The 17,935-nt window shown below is 40.0% G+C and overlaps 1 protein-coding gene across 1 annotated transcript in view; it reads right to left on the reverse strand.

Annotated features, from left to right (window-relative positions):
- The window catches only part of LOC134538522 (ATP-binding cassette sub-family C member 4-like), a 91,729-nt gene that overhangs the window by 59,607 nt on the left and 14,187 nt on the right, over nucleotides 1-17,935 (reverse strand). The window contains exons 2-4 of the mRNA XM_063379917.1: nucleotides 4,719-4,810; nucleotides 3,447-3,557; nucleotides 2,734-2,868 (exon numbers count right to left, since the gene is read on the reverse strand). Coding sequence (XP_063235987.1) covers nucleotides 2,734-2,868; nucleotides 3,447-3,557; nucleotides 4,719-4,792 — 320 coding nt within the window. The 5' untranslated portion in view covers nucleotides 4,793-4,810. The remainder of the gene's footprint in view (nucleotides 1-2,733; nucleotides 2,869-3,446; nucleotides 3,558-4,718; nucleotides 4,811-17,935) is intronic.

The following is a 17,935-nucleotide window of genomic DNA, read 5'->3' on the forward strand; positions in this document are numbered from 1 at the left end:
GTGTTACATCTTAGCCTTTGGTATACTTCATTTGGTGGAAGTACTTTCGCTAATGGAACAGAAGTCACCTGAAACGGAAATGTGTAACCAAGGTTCTGCCATATGTGGTGGATGGCGCGTACCAAAGTTCACAAAGCAAAGCAGAAACTTTGTAGTATTAACTGTTTAAAGAGTTTTAACAAGATGGGGCGGTATTTTAATAATATTTCCTTGTAAAAAATCATGTCCTAAGCTGGGGTTTATTATATTTTTTTTAAAGGCTTTTCCGCTTTTATCGCAGCCGTTTCATTGTATAGTTTAAAATTTCAGTCCGCAAATGGAATGTTTATATAGTCGACGTAACTGCTCGGGCAGAGAATTCAGCGGCGGCTGATTCGCGTCCAGAAATTTAGTTGAAAACACAATCTTCGTATATTTATCACGCTCGGCATTATTCCAAAGAATTCTACGTTAATTTTCGTGCCCGAGTTCCGTATTATAAGTGTAGTTGCAACATGAGAACACATAAGTTTTCTCGTTACCGAGGTTAGATGTTACACATTCCTGGCGAGAAATGAGACACTCGTCCCCCGGCCAAGGAAGTATTACTGTCAGTCAGATGTGGAGACCCACGCGACACATGTGGGCGCTGGGTAGTCGTCGGTTGCTCTACAACCGGGAGAGTGGGAAACTGGTCCTGCTCGGCGGCTTTGTGCTCATTACCTGTTGGCTGCAAGGGGTTCTGGGTAAGGCACGGGCGTTATCTTTTATCGTTTAATGTTGGCTTCAGATTTGTCGACATAAATAAAACTATGTATATGTATATATATGTGTGTGTGTTTGTCCAAATATGTATTAATTCAATGGTTGGCTAATTGGCAATGAAAGATTAGCGATTTCCATTGAATCTAACATAAAACCAAAATAACACTAATTTTATTAATGCGAAAGTTTGCGAGTGAGTGTGTATGTTTGTTACTCCTTGACGCCCGAAACACCGAACGGATTTGGATGAGATTTCGCATGCAGCTAGATCATAACCAGTACTAACACATAGGCCACACATTACTATAAAATTACATCCCTAATGGAGTGATAAAGGGGTAAATTCATTTTTTATAACAGAAAATCATTGGTTATAGACATAAAAACAGTGAGTGTGTGTCATTTCTCTATGTCCGCCACACGATCATACATATAGTAAGGTTTGGCAACTTCCTATCCTTCTACTTGGTGAGAACCGTCCGCTCAGTGGAGCTCGCGTTGTCTAGTGAACTGACAGCACGTGTTTTGATTAAGGTGATTTTGTTATTCGTCGATTTTTTTGTTGGTTATAGGTAAATTTAATTAGTGAATTGAATTTATTTTTATCATTACTCGCAAATGCAAGTCGAATCTTTTGCAGAGCTCACAAAAAGCTCAAGCTATGAAGGTAATTAGACAGCAAGAAACGTCGCTTCATGCAGAACAACGAAGAATTGAGCAGTTGGTGAAAAAAAAATTCGTATAAATCATTGTAAGTCACATATATGTTCTGAGCATACGAGGTATGAGAGGCAAAGTGTTGATTACTATAGGCCGTAAAAATAATTTAATTGTATAACAGGTTATGTCGTTCAGTTCAAATACTTGACGGTTTTTACTATCTAAATCTAACTGTTAGACCGCGGGTGAAACCGCGGGGTGCAGCTAGTATATATATGAATAAAACAATACACCTCCACACGGCGGAAGGCAGCGGCGAGCCACCACAGTCACCTCGAACTAGTCTGCTCTAGGCGCACCCGTGTCGATGGCTGGTGATCCAAGCCGAACCACGGGTGATCACGCCACAAGCCTCACCGGCCTCGATGCCAGTTAGTTCGCAGGCCATCACGTTCCTGGGACGTTCAAGCCACCTGAAGAATAATACACGACTCCCTGCGTCTAAAAGGCGGGTAGTTACTACAATAACAGGAGCTTGGAATCCACTACCAAGGGGCGGAATTCCGAGCTGCCTTCTCCGAGGGATGACATAACATGCCGTGCAAAGGATCGGCGACTGACTAAATGCAATGGGAGAGGGGGAGAGAAGAGAGAAAGAAAGGTGGGAGCACCCCGAGAAAATACATAAGCCACCGAAAACTTCCACCACGTTCTCTGCTCGCGGTAGCCCCGAGGAACAAACAGCCACTGGGTATCGAACCACAATAAAAGTGTTTGGAGGTCAGTTTCACTGAATAGTGCAAACTTCAGTAGTTCTGAGAAAAGTTAGCGAAATTTTCCCAAACGCCTATCCAAAAAACACGCTACGATTATTGAAACAGATAAAAAACCACCTTAAAGATTTGTAATACACTTAAACAAATAGTTAATTTTTTTTGCATAATTGACTGTAACGAAAGCATTACGCATTACAATAAAGCAGAAGCACCCTTAATCTTTTTGAAGATCGGATGTTGAGATAAAATTATATTTGGAAATGAATGGCCAATACGTAACATGAGCCTATGAAAAACAATAGAAATTTTTTTCATTATCATATTTTAATAAATCTTGATATTATTATGGCGTATCAGGTGTGCAATTATTTGTAAATGGAAGAATATTTATAAAATAGATCACATGAAAAGTCTTTATAACAAAAATTCTGTTTCAAGCTACAGAGAGTTTAAAAAATGTATAAATAACTTTTAACGTGTATAAACTAATTCCTTCAGGAATTGCATAAACCACAACTTACCTCCCAGTCATGCAAATATAATGACGACTTACTTGGTCACAACGCTGAATATGAGACTCAGTAACCCACTGAACATGTACTGTGGGCCGAATGTTCTAACGATCGCTTTCAACAAACTTGGATCCTTTCCTTTCATCTTTGAAGTATTCAATTCTTTGGTCCATTGCCTGTGAGAAAAAAAATCGGTTTCAAAATAAAAATTACGTATTGATAAAAAAATTTCTCAGTGTAACTTTAACATTATTAAACAGAAAATAATATTAATAGTATTTTAATTTTAAGCTTGAAGTTTGTCTCTACAAAAATAATTATTAAAATTAATATTTATTTACCTCTAAACCGAAACCAAAAAATATCGTTGAAAAAGAGTTTTATTAAAGATACCCAAGTTAATCATCTGCACTTATATATAACTAATTTTTTCACTAAAAATATGTTGAAAATTACTTTCTCTTAATTAATTTTTTTTATTCCCGTCAAGCACAATAATCGGTTTCCTGATAAATTACAGTAGTATATAAATGCAGGTGCTGCGGCTGGTTCCTGGTTCAACCAGATCGAAGATTTACATGGTCAGTTTCTAACTACTTCTAACTTAGGTAATATTAGTAGGAATGAATACGGGCCTGACGTTCCGGCCTGTATTGTTACAGTCATCTTCAAGGGTGAGCAAAAACTGAAGTTGTGTTGTTTATAACCCTCGAAGCAAAATGTTATTTTTTGGTTGCGCTGCCAAGGCACTCACCTCTCCAGGAGATCTCCGAGGTGCGACGAGCGGTCCGAGTCCAGCACATCGAACAAGTCTGCTTGCTGCAAGTCTCTCGAGTGTCCTGTCCAGAGGACTGGCTTCATCCACCTGCAAGTGCAACTCACGGGGTCAGAGAACTTGCTCAGGGAAGTCAGTCAGAATTAGCCTGTCCAGAGGACTGGCTTCATCCACCTGCAAGTGCAACTCACGGGGTCAGAGAACTTGCTCAGGGAAGTCAGTCAGAATTAGCCTGTCCAGAGGACTGGCTTCATCCACCTGCAAGTGCAACTCACGGGGTCAGAGAACTTGCTCAGGGAAGTCAGTCAGAATTAGCCTGTCCAGAGGACTGGCTTCATCCACCTGCAAGTGCAACTCACGGGGTCAGAGAACTTGCTCAGGGAAGTCAGTCAGAATTAGCCTGTCCAGAGGACTGGCTTCATCCACCTGCAAGTGCAACTCACGGGGTCAGAGAAATTGCTCAGGGAAGTCAGTCAGAATTAGCCTGTCCAGAGGACTGGCTTCATCCACCTGCAAGTGCAACTCACGGGGTCAGAGAACTTGCTCAGGGAAGTCAGTCAGAATTAGCCTGTCCAGAGGACTGGCTTCATCCACCTGCAAGTGCAACTCACGGGGTCAGAGAACTTGCTCAGGGAAGTCAGTCAGAATTAGCCTGTCCAGAGGACTGGCTTCATCCACCTGCAAGTGCAACTCACGGGGTCAGAGAACTTGCTCAGGGAAGTCAGTCAGAATTAGCCTGTCCAGAGGACTGGCTTCATCCACCTGCAAGTGCAACTCACGGGGTCAGAGAACTTGCTCAGGGAAGTCAGTCAGAATTAGCCTGTTCAGAGGACTGGCTTCATTCATCTGAAAGTGCAACTCACAGGGAAGTCAGTCTACATTCAGCTTAACACTCCAGGAATCACAAGTAAGGACAACTTTCACTTGAACCTTTTCATCAAGCAAAAACAAAAAATTATCCCTCCATAAACTTCCATATTATTACTCTCACGAGAGAATTAAATAGTATGTGTACAAACCTGGGTTAATTTTGCAGCAAATTGGAAATAAAAAAATATCTAATACATTTAACAGGCATCGCAATTTTAATAAAAGGCTTGTAAGTTGATGCATATGGTGATTTTTCAGAATTGTATGAAAATGAATTTTTTTCAAATGGCTTTATAGTCTCTCTTTTGGGTTGGTTATGCAGATACGTGAAAATTATGTGAAGTTTGACTAATCTACTGACATAAAAATACGTCTACTTACCAAAGCAAAAGTTTGGAAAAAATGTTTGCGTTTTGGATTGGATTAGGATTAAGTTCTTTCTTGGCGGGTTTCATGTTGTCGTTTCAGTCTTCCTGAAACAGGCACACCGACAGTCATTATAAGCTATTTTGAATAAGTCTGTTCATCCCAATAATAACTATTATTAACAAGGCTTATATAATGCAAAATTAAAAAAAAACACATGATGTCCCCTTTTTGCTCTCATAAAGCACTTTTTTCTTAATATATGTGCATATATTTCATCCTAAAATAAAATTCGACTTAAGTAATAAACAACTATAGATAAATTTACTGGCATGTAAGAATGGTATATGGTTCAACGTTCAGTTTACTTAAAATATATAATGTTAAAGGTTTTTTAAAATATGTTTCCTTTTTCTAAATAGTAATAGTCAATTGTGACAACTCACTAAAGCACACCGATTGTAACGTAATTACAGATAAAGGCGCAAGCAGGAAGGTATGTTGACACCAAAACAAAATTGTAATCGCTATTTCGTGGCTTATTTAGTGTCACTAACAAATGGTTTCGCTAAGGATTTGCTTTGACCACAAAATACTTGCTGGCTTCTGTACTGACAAAACATTGTTTGGTGGACCCAAAAGCATTTCTTCCCCTGCGAACACGGCCTGTGTTTTCCCGCAGGAACCCGCTGCCAGACAGACGAGCGCCTACGGGACTTGTCCGACGGCCTATGACTTCGCCTTCGGGCGGTGGACGACAGTGGTCGCATGCGCACCTGGGACGGCAACCCAGGATTGCACAACAAATTTAATGGCCCAGGTTCCCGACCTCTGCATGGTCGCTTTTTCTGCCACGCCCAACTCTGCTCACCTGCACAGAGAAAAAGGTTTGTTGAAATAAAACAAATATATATTTTTTAATATTTTGCGAAACAAATATTTACTTACTGTAACAAAATATTTTGTTTGCCTAACGAAATTCGGCGAATAACAAAATTGATTTATTACACGTAACAAAATGTTAAAATTTTGTTGAGTCAAAAAAATCTTTCATACTATAATATATTTGTTTGAATCAACTAAATGCATTTATTTAACCATATTCAAACAAATATTTTAGAGCTGCAAACAAACCTTTCTCTCGGTATGGCCATTTACCCCCTAATCCATTAGCGACCTTGCTTCCTTTAATGCATGATAATTAATGCTCGTATGAACCGGGCCAAGGTTTTCCCTGTGTCTAGCAGGTTTCACCTGGGTCACAGTCGCTAGTTCTGGGTAGAACGATGAAAGAGGCTTCAGCCATGGCATCAGTCGCTGAAACGCCAGTAGCACAAGATGCGCGTGACCTCTCCCGCATGTTTAAAACTCCAGCACGATGGTGTGTATGGGCTTTAAGCCCGAGCCACGCCTAGGTTCTCGCCTAACTGGACCCCTAGGTTGAGGAAAATAACCGCCTTCGCCTTGGCGGCCTGCGCAGCGCACGCGACCTCAGGGAGTCCTCGGGGAAGAACGGTCGGAGGCCACGAGATCGCGGAGAAAGTCCTCCGCCTCAAGGTTTTCCCCGTCGGACGCCAGACGCGCGACACGGAAATACCGCATGACCCAGCCTCGCAGGTGCTGTCGTAGGCGCCGGGGTTCGCTCCGGACCCCAGCACGACCCTATCTCGAAGGGGACGCACCACAACGCCGAAATACCACAACGCCGAAATACCAAAACGCCGAAATACCAAAACGCCGAAATGCCAAATTGACCACAACGCCGACAGCTAGAAAACTGCTGTGTACCACAACGCCGAAATACACTAACGCCGAAAAATGTCATTGCAGGACTGCCACAAAGGTTAGGTTAGGTTAGACTAGGTTACGTTAGACTAGGTTACGTTAGCCTAGGTTAGGTTAGACTAGAATAGGTTAGAATAGGTTAGGTTAGACTAGGTTAGGTTATGTTAGGTTAGGCTATGCTAGGATAGGCTAGGTTAAGTTAGGTTAGGTTATATTACGCTAGGTTAGGTTAGGTTAGGTTAGGTAAGGTTAGGTTTGATTGTGGTATTTCAGCGTTAAGGTACATTTAAGAAACACACACAAATTCATTCAGTTGTTATTTCGGCGTTGTGGTACACTGCAGTTTTCTAGCTGTCGGCGTTGTGGTCAATTTTGACATTCGGCGTTATGGTATTTCGGCGTTGTGGTAACGACCCTGCCTCGAACACCCTCGGGCTGGAACACTGCAACGCGGCGGAGAGCTAGGCACGTCAGGACCTGCCTGGAGAGCCCGCGCTCCCCGTTGCTCGGGCGGCGACCAGTCCAGGCCCCGACACCAGCCGTGCATGACGACCCGGAGAGAACAGCGCCCGTCCGGGAAACGACCTCTGGACGGCTTACGTAAGACGCGACCGTTCACTTTGTCCGGAGCGAGCGGGTCCTGGGCGGCCGTGGTCTCTCAGGCGTCTCGCTCGGGCGGTGAAGGTCGCGGACTGGATCCGAACCCCTCGCAAGTCCTGATTCATGAGCCCCCGCCCGGCATCCGCTGCTTGCTTCAAGGCTCCGTCTGGGCTTTGCATATTCCTGTCGTCGAAACCACTCAAGGAGGATTAGGCCCTGCCGTCTTGCAATTACAATTAATTTAATACCACTTGCAATAAAGCTTCCGTGCTGAATTTTCCGGGTCAACATTGCATAGTACTAAGCTATAACTACTTGTTGAAATCCATACTTGTGAACTAGTGTGATTATCATGATAGTGACAGTTGTCCCGCGTGAAACAATGAGTTATTTCCTCGCGGCGCTTACAGACTAGATCCTTTTAGTAAATATGTGGTTGCAACAAGGTATAGAATGTCTGGGATATGATTTATGCCTTGACATACCAAAAATTTGTATAAATAGTTCAAAATTATAATCACGCAATTCCCCTTAAAGGGTATTATTAGAAATCCATAACCATGCACTTTTGCATTTTATGTTTCATTCCAAATGTTGTCACCAAATGTTTACTAACTGTTATGTTACAACAGAAAAAAGTCACGCAAGTAGTTTAAAAAAATTATTATCACCACTTGCGTGATTTTTTAAAACTCGCAAATAACTTTCAGCAAATATCTGGTGGCAACGTTTGAAACGAAACGAAGTAAGCAAAGCCGTTGTTGTCATGCATTTACATATACAGCTCTTATATAATGTAGTTACTTCCCTTTCCCAGGGCGAGAATTAAAAATTTCCCGCAACCTTCCTCGAGTTTCGGTTTGTTTTGCGGAACAAAAACCTTTGCTTGACGTGTTTCATCCCAGAACAGGGTACACAAAAATATTCTCAAAAGGCATAAATCAAAAACAGCAAGCAGGGTTTCTAAAATAAAGGAGAAGCGATTTCAGCAACAAAGAATACTCTCAAAAAAGCTAACTAAAAATTTAATAGCTAAAATATTATGTAGAAAACAAATTAGCGCATATAAAGAATACCAGTATTCCGAAGAAAGTTTATTTACCTCTCGATTTTGTACCATTAAGTTAATATTTTAAAGTATTATAAATAATAATTACCATTTATTAAGACTTTAAAATCAACATTAGAAACAAAATAAGCGGACACATAACATACCTTTAGGTCAACGTAACATACAAACATATTGAATAGCCATAAACAATTATTCACCGGGGTTATTTTTAGTCTTAAAGTGTTCATAGTCCGAGTGGGCAAAGCGCTTTAACTTGGCTGTTAATTCCGAGAAGGAAATAAAAGTTCAAAAAAGGTTCACGGTTTTTTTTAAACGAAACTAAAAACATTTTCCAGGTGAATCCAAAATGTGAAACACATTAAAATTGGTTTACACGTCACATGCGCTGCGACTCAAATAAGCACAAAGTTGCTGCTAAGCAGATGCTTTGTCGCCCGTCTGGAAGATACCTCCAAAGCGAACGCCACTTGGTTAGCGCGCTCCACTTTGCTAGACGCCGAAGTGAACACTGGCTTGCACGCTCTCCTCTCGCCGCGCACGTAACATTCCGACCCTCCAAGTCGTGGGCCCGACAGCTACACGCGTTTCACGCATCCAGTTCACGTTGCTTGTGAAACACTGTCCGCAAACCGTCGCCGCCACGGCAGACCCGCGGAGAAGCCAGCGGCCGCCCGAGGCGCAACGTGCGGCAGCTGGCGAGCGAGTCTCTTCAACCGCACCCCGCCCAAACTGTCGCGCGCAAGAAAGTAGTTCCGCACTCCAACACACCCGCGCGTAAATACAAACTCATAATAATGCTGCTGACAATAATATATATATAAGTATAAATAAACGCTACTTTAAACTACGTACAATAAACACTTAAATATTAAATGCGATAAATTAAAAAAATATATATGACAAGAAAGTAGTTCTTCACTGACCCAGAAGAAAGTTCTGCCAACTTCAGAGCAAAGTCAATAAATAAACCATACCAACGTTATAACACCTTCCAGAAAAACTTTAACAAATAATTCATTACATAACTTGACCAATAATACAATATGATAAAAGTCAAATGGTATCACAAAAAAAATTATCATTTACAAAATTTTTAGAAAGTCAAATGTCTTTGTACCCAGGAGTTACAGTAACACCCATGAAAAGAAAATAAAACATTGAAAACATGGCTGAACTATTGATTTTAAATAGCTTTTTAATTCCAAAATCATTGATATTGTATAGAAAATGTGTAAACGCTGCTTCAGTTGATCTGTGAAGTTCTACAGATTATTTTATGGTAAAAGATTACTGAATTAAAGGGATTTCCTCTTATTTCGCAGTGAATTATTCTGCCTTAAGCAGCGAATTCCACAGTCAGCAACAGATTGTCAACATAATGTTCAGTTAATATCACTTCACTGATTCAAAACACTTATTCAAAATGAGAGTGAAATTCGATAAACAAGTGACTTTTGATACTGCCTTTACTCACGTTCTATCAAGTATTATACTACAAATATGAAGAGTTCAGTACGAATGTGTCATCACAGTTTTGGATAAATCATATAGGTATATTAAAAAAATACTTAAGAATTTCTTGCTTTCGTAGAATTTACATTAACATTTCATTAACTCTATTTATGGTCCTAGAAGTTAATCAACTGCTCTCTTGATAAGTGCTCTTGGCGTTTTTATAATTCACATGCCATTTTGTATGAGCATTGTATGGATCTTCCGAATACCAACGTCGGCTAATAATTTTAAGTTTATAGTAATACTATTGAAGTGTTACAAGTGTACAAAACAGGACTGATATAAGAAATAAAATATTTTGCTTTATAACAACCGCTGTAATTTAATCATACATAAAAGAACGGTAACTAACATACATAAATATCAGCAGCTAAATACGTCCATTTTAACACTAAAAAAAAGTTCCGAAACTAAATCACTTTGAAATTCTTTAATTCTCACTAAATTATGTTTAACATCTGGGCACATAAAAAGTGACAATAAACACTAAACTCTTACTTGGTACAGTTCAAAACAAAATTTACTTTATTCTTTGCAAATGATATTTAAGTTTACCATCAAAATCAATACCAGCATCCTAATTTCTTTTGTACCTGTTTTAATTATATCATAACATATATTATATTGATTATAGCACAATATTCACAACACATAAATTTTCTGCTAGAGTCAGTAAAGTCAAAAATATCTTAGCTAGGTCAGATCGAAGAGCAAACAAAATAATGAAACTCGTATCAACTATTATGTCCCCTAGGTGTATACTGAGCCAGCAGCACATAAATATATTGTGTGAAATAGTGGCAATATAAAAATATGTATCAAACAAGAATTCAAATGTAATAATCAGAATTATCACATTTGCTATAAGTATATGCAGTCAGTATGCTAATAATTGACAAATACATGTACATTTTCATACATGAATTCCCCTTTACATACCTTTTGGTTTATAGTTCATGGAATATTAAACCTACAAATACCTTCATTAGTCCGTGTTCATATTTTTACCATACAAATGTGAACATGGCTTATAATTTCATTCTAGACAATGGTTCAGGAAACGCAGTAATTGTTGTAGTTGTAGTTTTCTGACCCGACGTGACTAATAGACTTAGTAATATAATCACCAAACTATATATCTTCCACAATATAACTTAAATCCACGGAGTTCCTTTAGCGGCTCTTGATACATCTATCCACTATATATTTAAAATATTTCACTTCGATAATAGTTCTTCACAATACAACACTGATGGCTATCACAATTCAAACCAATTCAAGTCCATTGGTCAATTGAAAATAATGTTAAACTAAGGATCACTCAGCACATCACTCTGATATTAATTTTTCACTTCGACGTCCAGTTGCACAGTAATTATATAAATTCAATATTAATATTTAAGACGTTGATCTAAATAATAATTCTCTATTTAATGCGAACTATCGACGATAGTTTTACTTATAATTATAGAAGACTTATCAATCACACCTGTTTCAGATGATGGTCGGAAGCGTACTCAAAATGTTCTAAAAATGGAACAAACTTCAAAATTTTAGAAATGTGATTTTGTTTTATAAATTAAATTTGTTGTTTCTTCTTAAAACAAAAGATTTCAAAACAAATCAGTGGCCTGAAATTATACACATTAAATCATAAATATAAAAATATAAAGTCATCGAATAACATAATTTTTTTGATATTAATGATATTACTCTATGGACCAAGTTAATTTAACTTACTATCAAATATTTTAAAACTTTACCATGGATGAAGTATTAATAAATAATTCTGAACTGTAGGAATACAATTTAATAATGGCATGAAATAGTATTTTTAAAAATAATATTAACATGGCTTTAGTATAAGGGATTATAAAAATTGTTTATATTGTTTAATATAAATTAATCTTTGTTATTTCTAAAGTAGGGTTTATTAATTTGTTCTCGCCTTCATAAAAAAAATATTTCCAACAATTGTTGTAATTTATATTAATATGCAGAAAGAGAGTGCGTGTGATTTGAATGTGCTTGATCAGACATAAGTGAGGAACTTTTTCTCTTCTACCCCATTATGTTTTGCACCACGACATGAGAGAAGAGTAACGTCGCGCACCTGATTTGACGCAACCTACTGTGCTCCGAACTGCGAGGGAAGCTCAGCCTTCGCCTGCTGGCTAGACAACCCGCGGAGCTTGAGCGAGGTGAAGGACTGTTACGCAATGACGGAAGTATCGTCCGCTCCTTATGCTTCCTGCACAGCTTCGGCGAGCAGAGTAAAGGATATTCTGGTTATTATAGACCGTTGCCCCCGGGAGGGTATATACCCGTATACCCTAGTTTTTGCAGAGACATGTTATTGGGCTATCTTAACAGCACTGGTTCCCAGTATGTGCACCGTCAGGTAGAGACTATGAAACAACTGTCATTCTAACAGTCCAGATCTTTTTATTAGACTGAATACTGGCATCACCAATCAGGCACTGGGGACATCCTTCAAGTCGTCAAGAGTACCTCCGTCGGGGTGTTCCTACGCGGGGAAGCTGCTGAAATTTCGGTTGACCAAACTTCCAGCCAGCACCAACCATTGTACTGGTCCTTACATCCGTTACAGGCCGGCTGCACCCTCCCTACCTCTTCCAGAACAGAAGAGGATGAGGGGGATGACTATGCCTCAGCTATGACGAGAGACGGAGTCAACACAGACCAACATGGTCACCACAAAGAGGGGGAATCAGTGAAGCTGTGTCTCAGCCACGACGCCCCTCCGACCGATGAACGACGTCACCACGAGGGTCAGCCCTGTCACTAGGAACCACAGCCGAAGAGTTGGCATGATACCACCAAGCCCGAGGGTCTTGGGTTCGAGTAAAGTTTTGACGAGTGAATACTCACTCGGTGAGTCGATTTGAGCAGACGAGTGACTACCGAGTGATAGAAAGGTGGTGGCGAGACATACGTGACTGGTTCGCTCAGCTAACTGAGCAGAGGAGTCAACTAGCGTTCGAGGAGGAGGACAAGAAGACACACGTGGTTGGTTCGAGTCCCCGGATAAGTGAGTAGTATATAATAGGGCATCCGGAAACAGGCTTCAGGCTGTGGTGGTGGTGTCGGTGTCCGCCATCTTGGATTTGTGACGTCACGGTGGCAAAAATTCCTCAAAATTCCTCAAAATTGACTCAAAATGACTCAAAATTTCCCGTTTTAAGAAAAAATTCCCGTTTTCGAGGGAAAAATTCCCGTTTCGAGGGAAAATTTCCCGTTTTATTCCTAAAAAATCCCACCGGCTAGAAATGTCCTGATAGAGGCTTAAGCATCCTTAACTCAAGCCTCAGTTAAGCCTCTATCAGGATGTGACCTTGACCTTGGACCTTGACCCCGACGGCCATCTTGAATCCACCATCTTGGATGACGTCATTTCGTTTTCTCGAACATTCCGCCATTTTGAATTATGACGTCAGCGTTGCAATTTCCATTACGGCCGCCATCTTTAAATTTACTATCCGATTTTAATGAAAAAAATTTAAAAATTATAAAAAAATTAAATAATAAAATTTTTAATAAAATATTTAAAAAACAAACATTTACGACACGGAGCTCGAAGTCCTCGGTTCAAACCTGACGAGTGCAAAAAAAAAATAAAAATGGCGACCGATCCTTCCCCCCCGCGGTGGCTGCAGGCATACTGACTCCCTCCACTTTTTTTTTCAAAGCATATATATATATCGTCAGGTAGTATGACGTCATGTCCGCCATCTTGTCCTCGTCTGCTGGAAGCCATCATCAGTGTATCGTCGGCGAGAGTGCGCTGACGCCATGTTAGTTTAATTCTTATCCGCTAGAGTGCAGTAATCATTTATTATTGCTGTGACACCCGACATATTGTCATTTGGCCGCCATCTTGAAAATCCGTAATTATTTAGCTAGAAATTCGGGAAAAATTCCAAAATTCATTAAATAAATTTGTAATCTATATACTGATTGATTAGGTCGACTAAGGTCCTTGGTACGATATAGGACGATGCAAAAAAAAGGAAATATAACATCAATATAACATAATAGTAACAGGTTCGAGGAATTAAACACCACAAGTTCTTTTACAAACATAATATTTATTACATAATTTCTATTCTACTACAGGATCATTTGCGAAAGCCAGCAATCTTATAATCATTTAGTTCCGCAGCGGTGTGAAATGACTAATTCTTAGCTCCAATCGGTTTATACTAGACAGAGTCCAGCCAGAACCTTTACAGACATAGTCCACCTCTTCTTGACAGAGTTTCTGGATACCGTTTTTAACAGTTTGCTTCACATCGTTAGAACTGTAAATTACTGCAGCCGATGTCTTGAATGCACACTTCTTCACTTTGTCATCGAACGGATATGGCTTTCCATATATACAGTCCAACCACAAGTTATATTTCAAAGGTCCGTTTGTTGCTACATCATCAGTAAGCTGATTGATTATCTTCTGTCTGATATCGTCAAGAAAATTACAAATGTCTTTCGACTCACCTAACGTATTTAAATAATAGTAGTCCTTCAATGTTCCACGAAATGCAGACTGCGCCAAGTAGAAACCATTATCGTTCACTTGTAATGCGCCGAACACAGTCTTAGGTTTATTTTCCTATTCAGACGTCATACCAATCGGTTGCTGCACATCGGTTTTCTTGCTTGTACGCTCACGAGCCTTCAACCTAAACCGAGGAGTCGAAATTTCTGCAGGTAGTTCAGCAGTAGGCACACGGACTTCACCTTTACAGTTTTTCGCATGTCGTCGCAAATTATCAATTCTAGTAAACCATTCATGACACTCATCACATCGAAACTTCATGCGAGATGGATTCTTCGTGCATTTGCTCCGCTCATGTCTTCGTGCATCATGAGCAAATGCGAACGACGTATCACAGTAGCTGCAAGGATACCGTGGTGATGAAGACGAACCTTTCAGACCCGATCCAGATACTGACGTTGCCGCAGTAGTACTATTTCCAGGCATTCTCTTATGCACATCGATGCATCGTTGTTGCGACGAAACCTTTACTTTCTGCCGCACAGCAGGACCTTTGCATGCCTTCATGTGCGTTTTCATATTATCTTTTCTGGCAAACTGCTTATGACATTTCTTACAAACAAACATTTTACGATATAGGTTCTTGACACATTCGCTCCTCTCGTGTCGCCGAGCATTGCTATTGTTTGAGAAAATCTTGTCGCAGTAACAGCACCGATGTTCGTTAGTTGTTGTCGATTCGGCATCCATTGAAGTCTCCATTGATGGCGAACCAGCGTTCGCCGAGTTTCCCTGTGCAGCCAGCACTAGCGGCATTAAAATCTCTTCTGCTGGCGGTACCACGTCTGTTGAAGTCTCCTCCAGTGTTGACATCGACGTTGCCAACGGGATCTGCTCCACCATCGTCGACGCTGACGTCAAGGTTCCCGCAGTCGATGGTACAACCTCCATCGAGTTCGTCGTTAAAGTCGGTAAAGATGCCATCGAGTTCGCAAGAACAGGTAATTACGTGATTAATGCACCAGAAGAAACAAACTAGGTGATCCTTACACCGACGACGTCAGTAACAAACTGAGCGACCTGCTGTCTAGGACTCACTTATATACATGCACCATATGGAATAATACGCTAGTCAAATCGAGAACCATTTACAATAATACTAGAGTCAAAACAACATTAAAAATAGAAGGACCATCAACGAAAAGGCAGCACATTTGGAAGCACCGACAACGAAAAGGCAGCACATTTGGAAGCACCGCCAACGAAAAGGCAGCACATTTTGGATGCACCATCGAATAAGGAAGCACCGACAACGAAAAGGCAGCACATTTGGAAGCACCGCCAACGAAAAGGCAGCACATTTTGGATGCACCATCGAATAAGGAAGCACCGACAACGTAAAGGCAGCACATTTGGAAGCACCGACAACGTAAAGGCAGCACATTTGGAAGCACCGACAACGAAAAGGCAGCACATTTGGAAGCACCGACAACGTAAAGGCAGCACATTTGGAAGCACCGACAACGAAAAGGCAGCACATTTGGAAGCACCGACAACGAAAAGGCAGCACATTTGGAAGCACCGACAACGAAAAGGCAGCACATTTGGAAGCATCGACAACGTAAAGGCAGCACATTTGGAAGCACCGACAACGTAAAGGCAGCACATTTGGAAGCACCGACAACGAAAAGGCAGCACATTTGGAAGCACCGACAACGAAAAGGCAGCACATTTGGAAGCACCGACAACGTAAAGGCAACACATTTGGAAGCACCGACAACGAAAAGGCAGCACATTTGGAAGCACCGACAACGAAAAGGCAGCACATTTGGAAGCACCGACAACGAAAAGGCAGCACATTTGGAAGCACCGCCAACGAAAAGGCAGCACATTTTGGATGCATCATCGAATAAGGAAGCACATTTGGAAGCTCCATCAACTAAAAAAGGCAAAAAGGAAGCACAAGTTACGAGATCTAAGTCTTAGTAAGAAATCATAATACAAGAAATAAAAACATTACATTCTTATAATTTAAATTATTTATTTTATTGCTTTACATTATACAAATGCAAGTAAAACAAGTCATTATTGTATGTAGCCAGCATTCCTCAGTTCCTTGAGTATGAAGGATATTTCTTTGATGCACGAATAGTTTCCTGCACAAAGCGAACCATGTAGAAGTCTTAGCCGGTCAACCAATATGTTTGGATCTTTCCATGATGTGTAATCATTCTCTTCTACCACCATCTTCCTTGCACCTTTATAATAAATATTATGATCTCTGGTGTCTTCCGTTTTACCACCAACCTCAGGGTAACTTTCATGTTTGAGACGGTGATCATCACAAGCTTGATCAGATTTATTTAATATATCACGTCGTTTCCATCGTTTCGGTCTCAGGACACCACCACATTCTTCGATCTTGGCAGCTTTAGGTGCTTCATCATAGTCTATGTCTTTGTCAACAGCCTCAGAGTCACTGTAACAATCACCGTAGAAGGAATCGTCTTCACCCAATTTACCGTAATAATTCGATGTTGATGATGTTGAAGTGTCTTCATCGTCTTCATGCTTCCTTTTTAGGAGTCCATCATTTTTACAAAGTAGGAAAGATCTACTTGAATTCGGCTGGAATATATTCTCACTTTTCACGTTAAGGATTCTTCCATTGTCTTCATTCTTCCGTAAATCATCAACCTTCTTCAATTTAAGTTCTTTGTCGAGATCGGAAGAGCCAAGAAAATTATTGTCGTAATGCAGATCACTCTTCCTTAGGCTAGTAGATTCATCGTTGTCCTCTAGCTTGTACACAAGCTTGGCGCTACAAGTTCTGCCATGTCTTTTTAGGCTCTCTCTCCGCGTAAACGACTTGCTACATCGAACACAACTTATCATATTGCGCAGGGGATTTTTAACACAGTCATTCTTCACGTGTTGTCTTTTATTCTTTCTCAAGATAAACTCTTTACTGCAAAACTTACACCTATGTTCTTTCGATACAGCGTCAGATCCCAAATCGGAAAGCATATTAGTTACTGAGACTAATGCCAGATACCAATTGAGTGTTTTAAATTAGATTAAATACTTAAATAGAAATTTTTTAATATTTCATCAGCGAGAATTAATATATCTCATGAAAAAGTACTTTACGCATGTAGTTCTGCTTTTCAACAACAGATGTCGCCACATGTTGCTTGCAGGTAAATAATATTTAGTTCTTTTATGCGGGATGCGGGATGCTCACTAACGATCGCAAAAGAAGGATGGCTTCGCTAGACTCCAAGGAAAAGGAAGTTCGTCTTGCATGTTGGTGCTCCACAGATGTCTCATGGCGTAATATTAATTTGACTGAGTAATGATATTTGTTAATTCCACCTGATAAAAATATTGCAAGTTTGATTTAGTAGCAGAAATTATCGAATTAAATGTAACTCCAAATAAAATGACATGTCTCATTAGACCAAAAAAAATCCATGCAGAGAGCGGTTTCTCAGAATAGTCAGAAACACTTGAAGAAACCACAGGAATGATTGCAAGAACACGGGAAAAACCATCAAAATATTGTCAAGAATAATCAGGAGCACACAGAGAAAACCACCATAATATTAACAATAATAATCGGAAGCACACGGAGAAAACCATCATAATATTGACCAGATTAATCGGAAGCACACAGAGAAAACCACCACATGTTTTCTTTGATATCATAAAATTACAAGAAAAAATATTTAAAAATAAAAATAA

The sequence above is a fragment of the Bacillus rossius genome, chromosome 1, assembly GCF_032445375.1.
Source record: "Bacillus rossius redtenbacheri isolate Brsri chromosome 1, Brsri_v3, whole genome shotgun sequence".
Lineage (NCBI taxonomy): Eukaryota > Metazoa > Arthropoda > Insecta > Phasmatodea > Bacillidae > Bacillus > Bacillus rossius.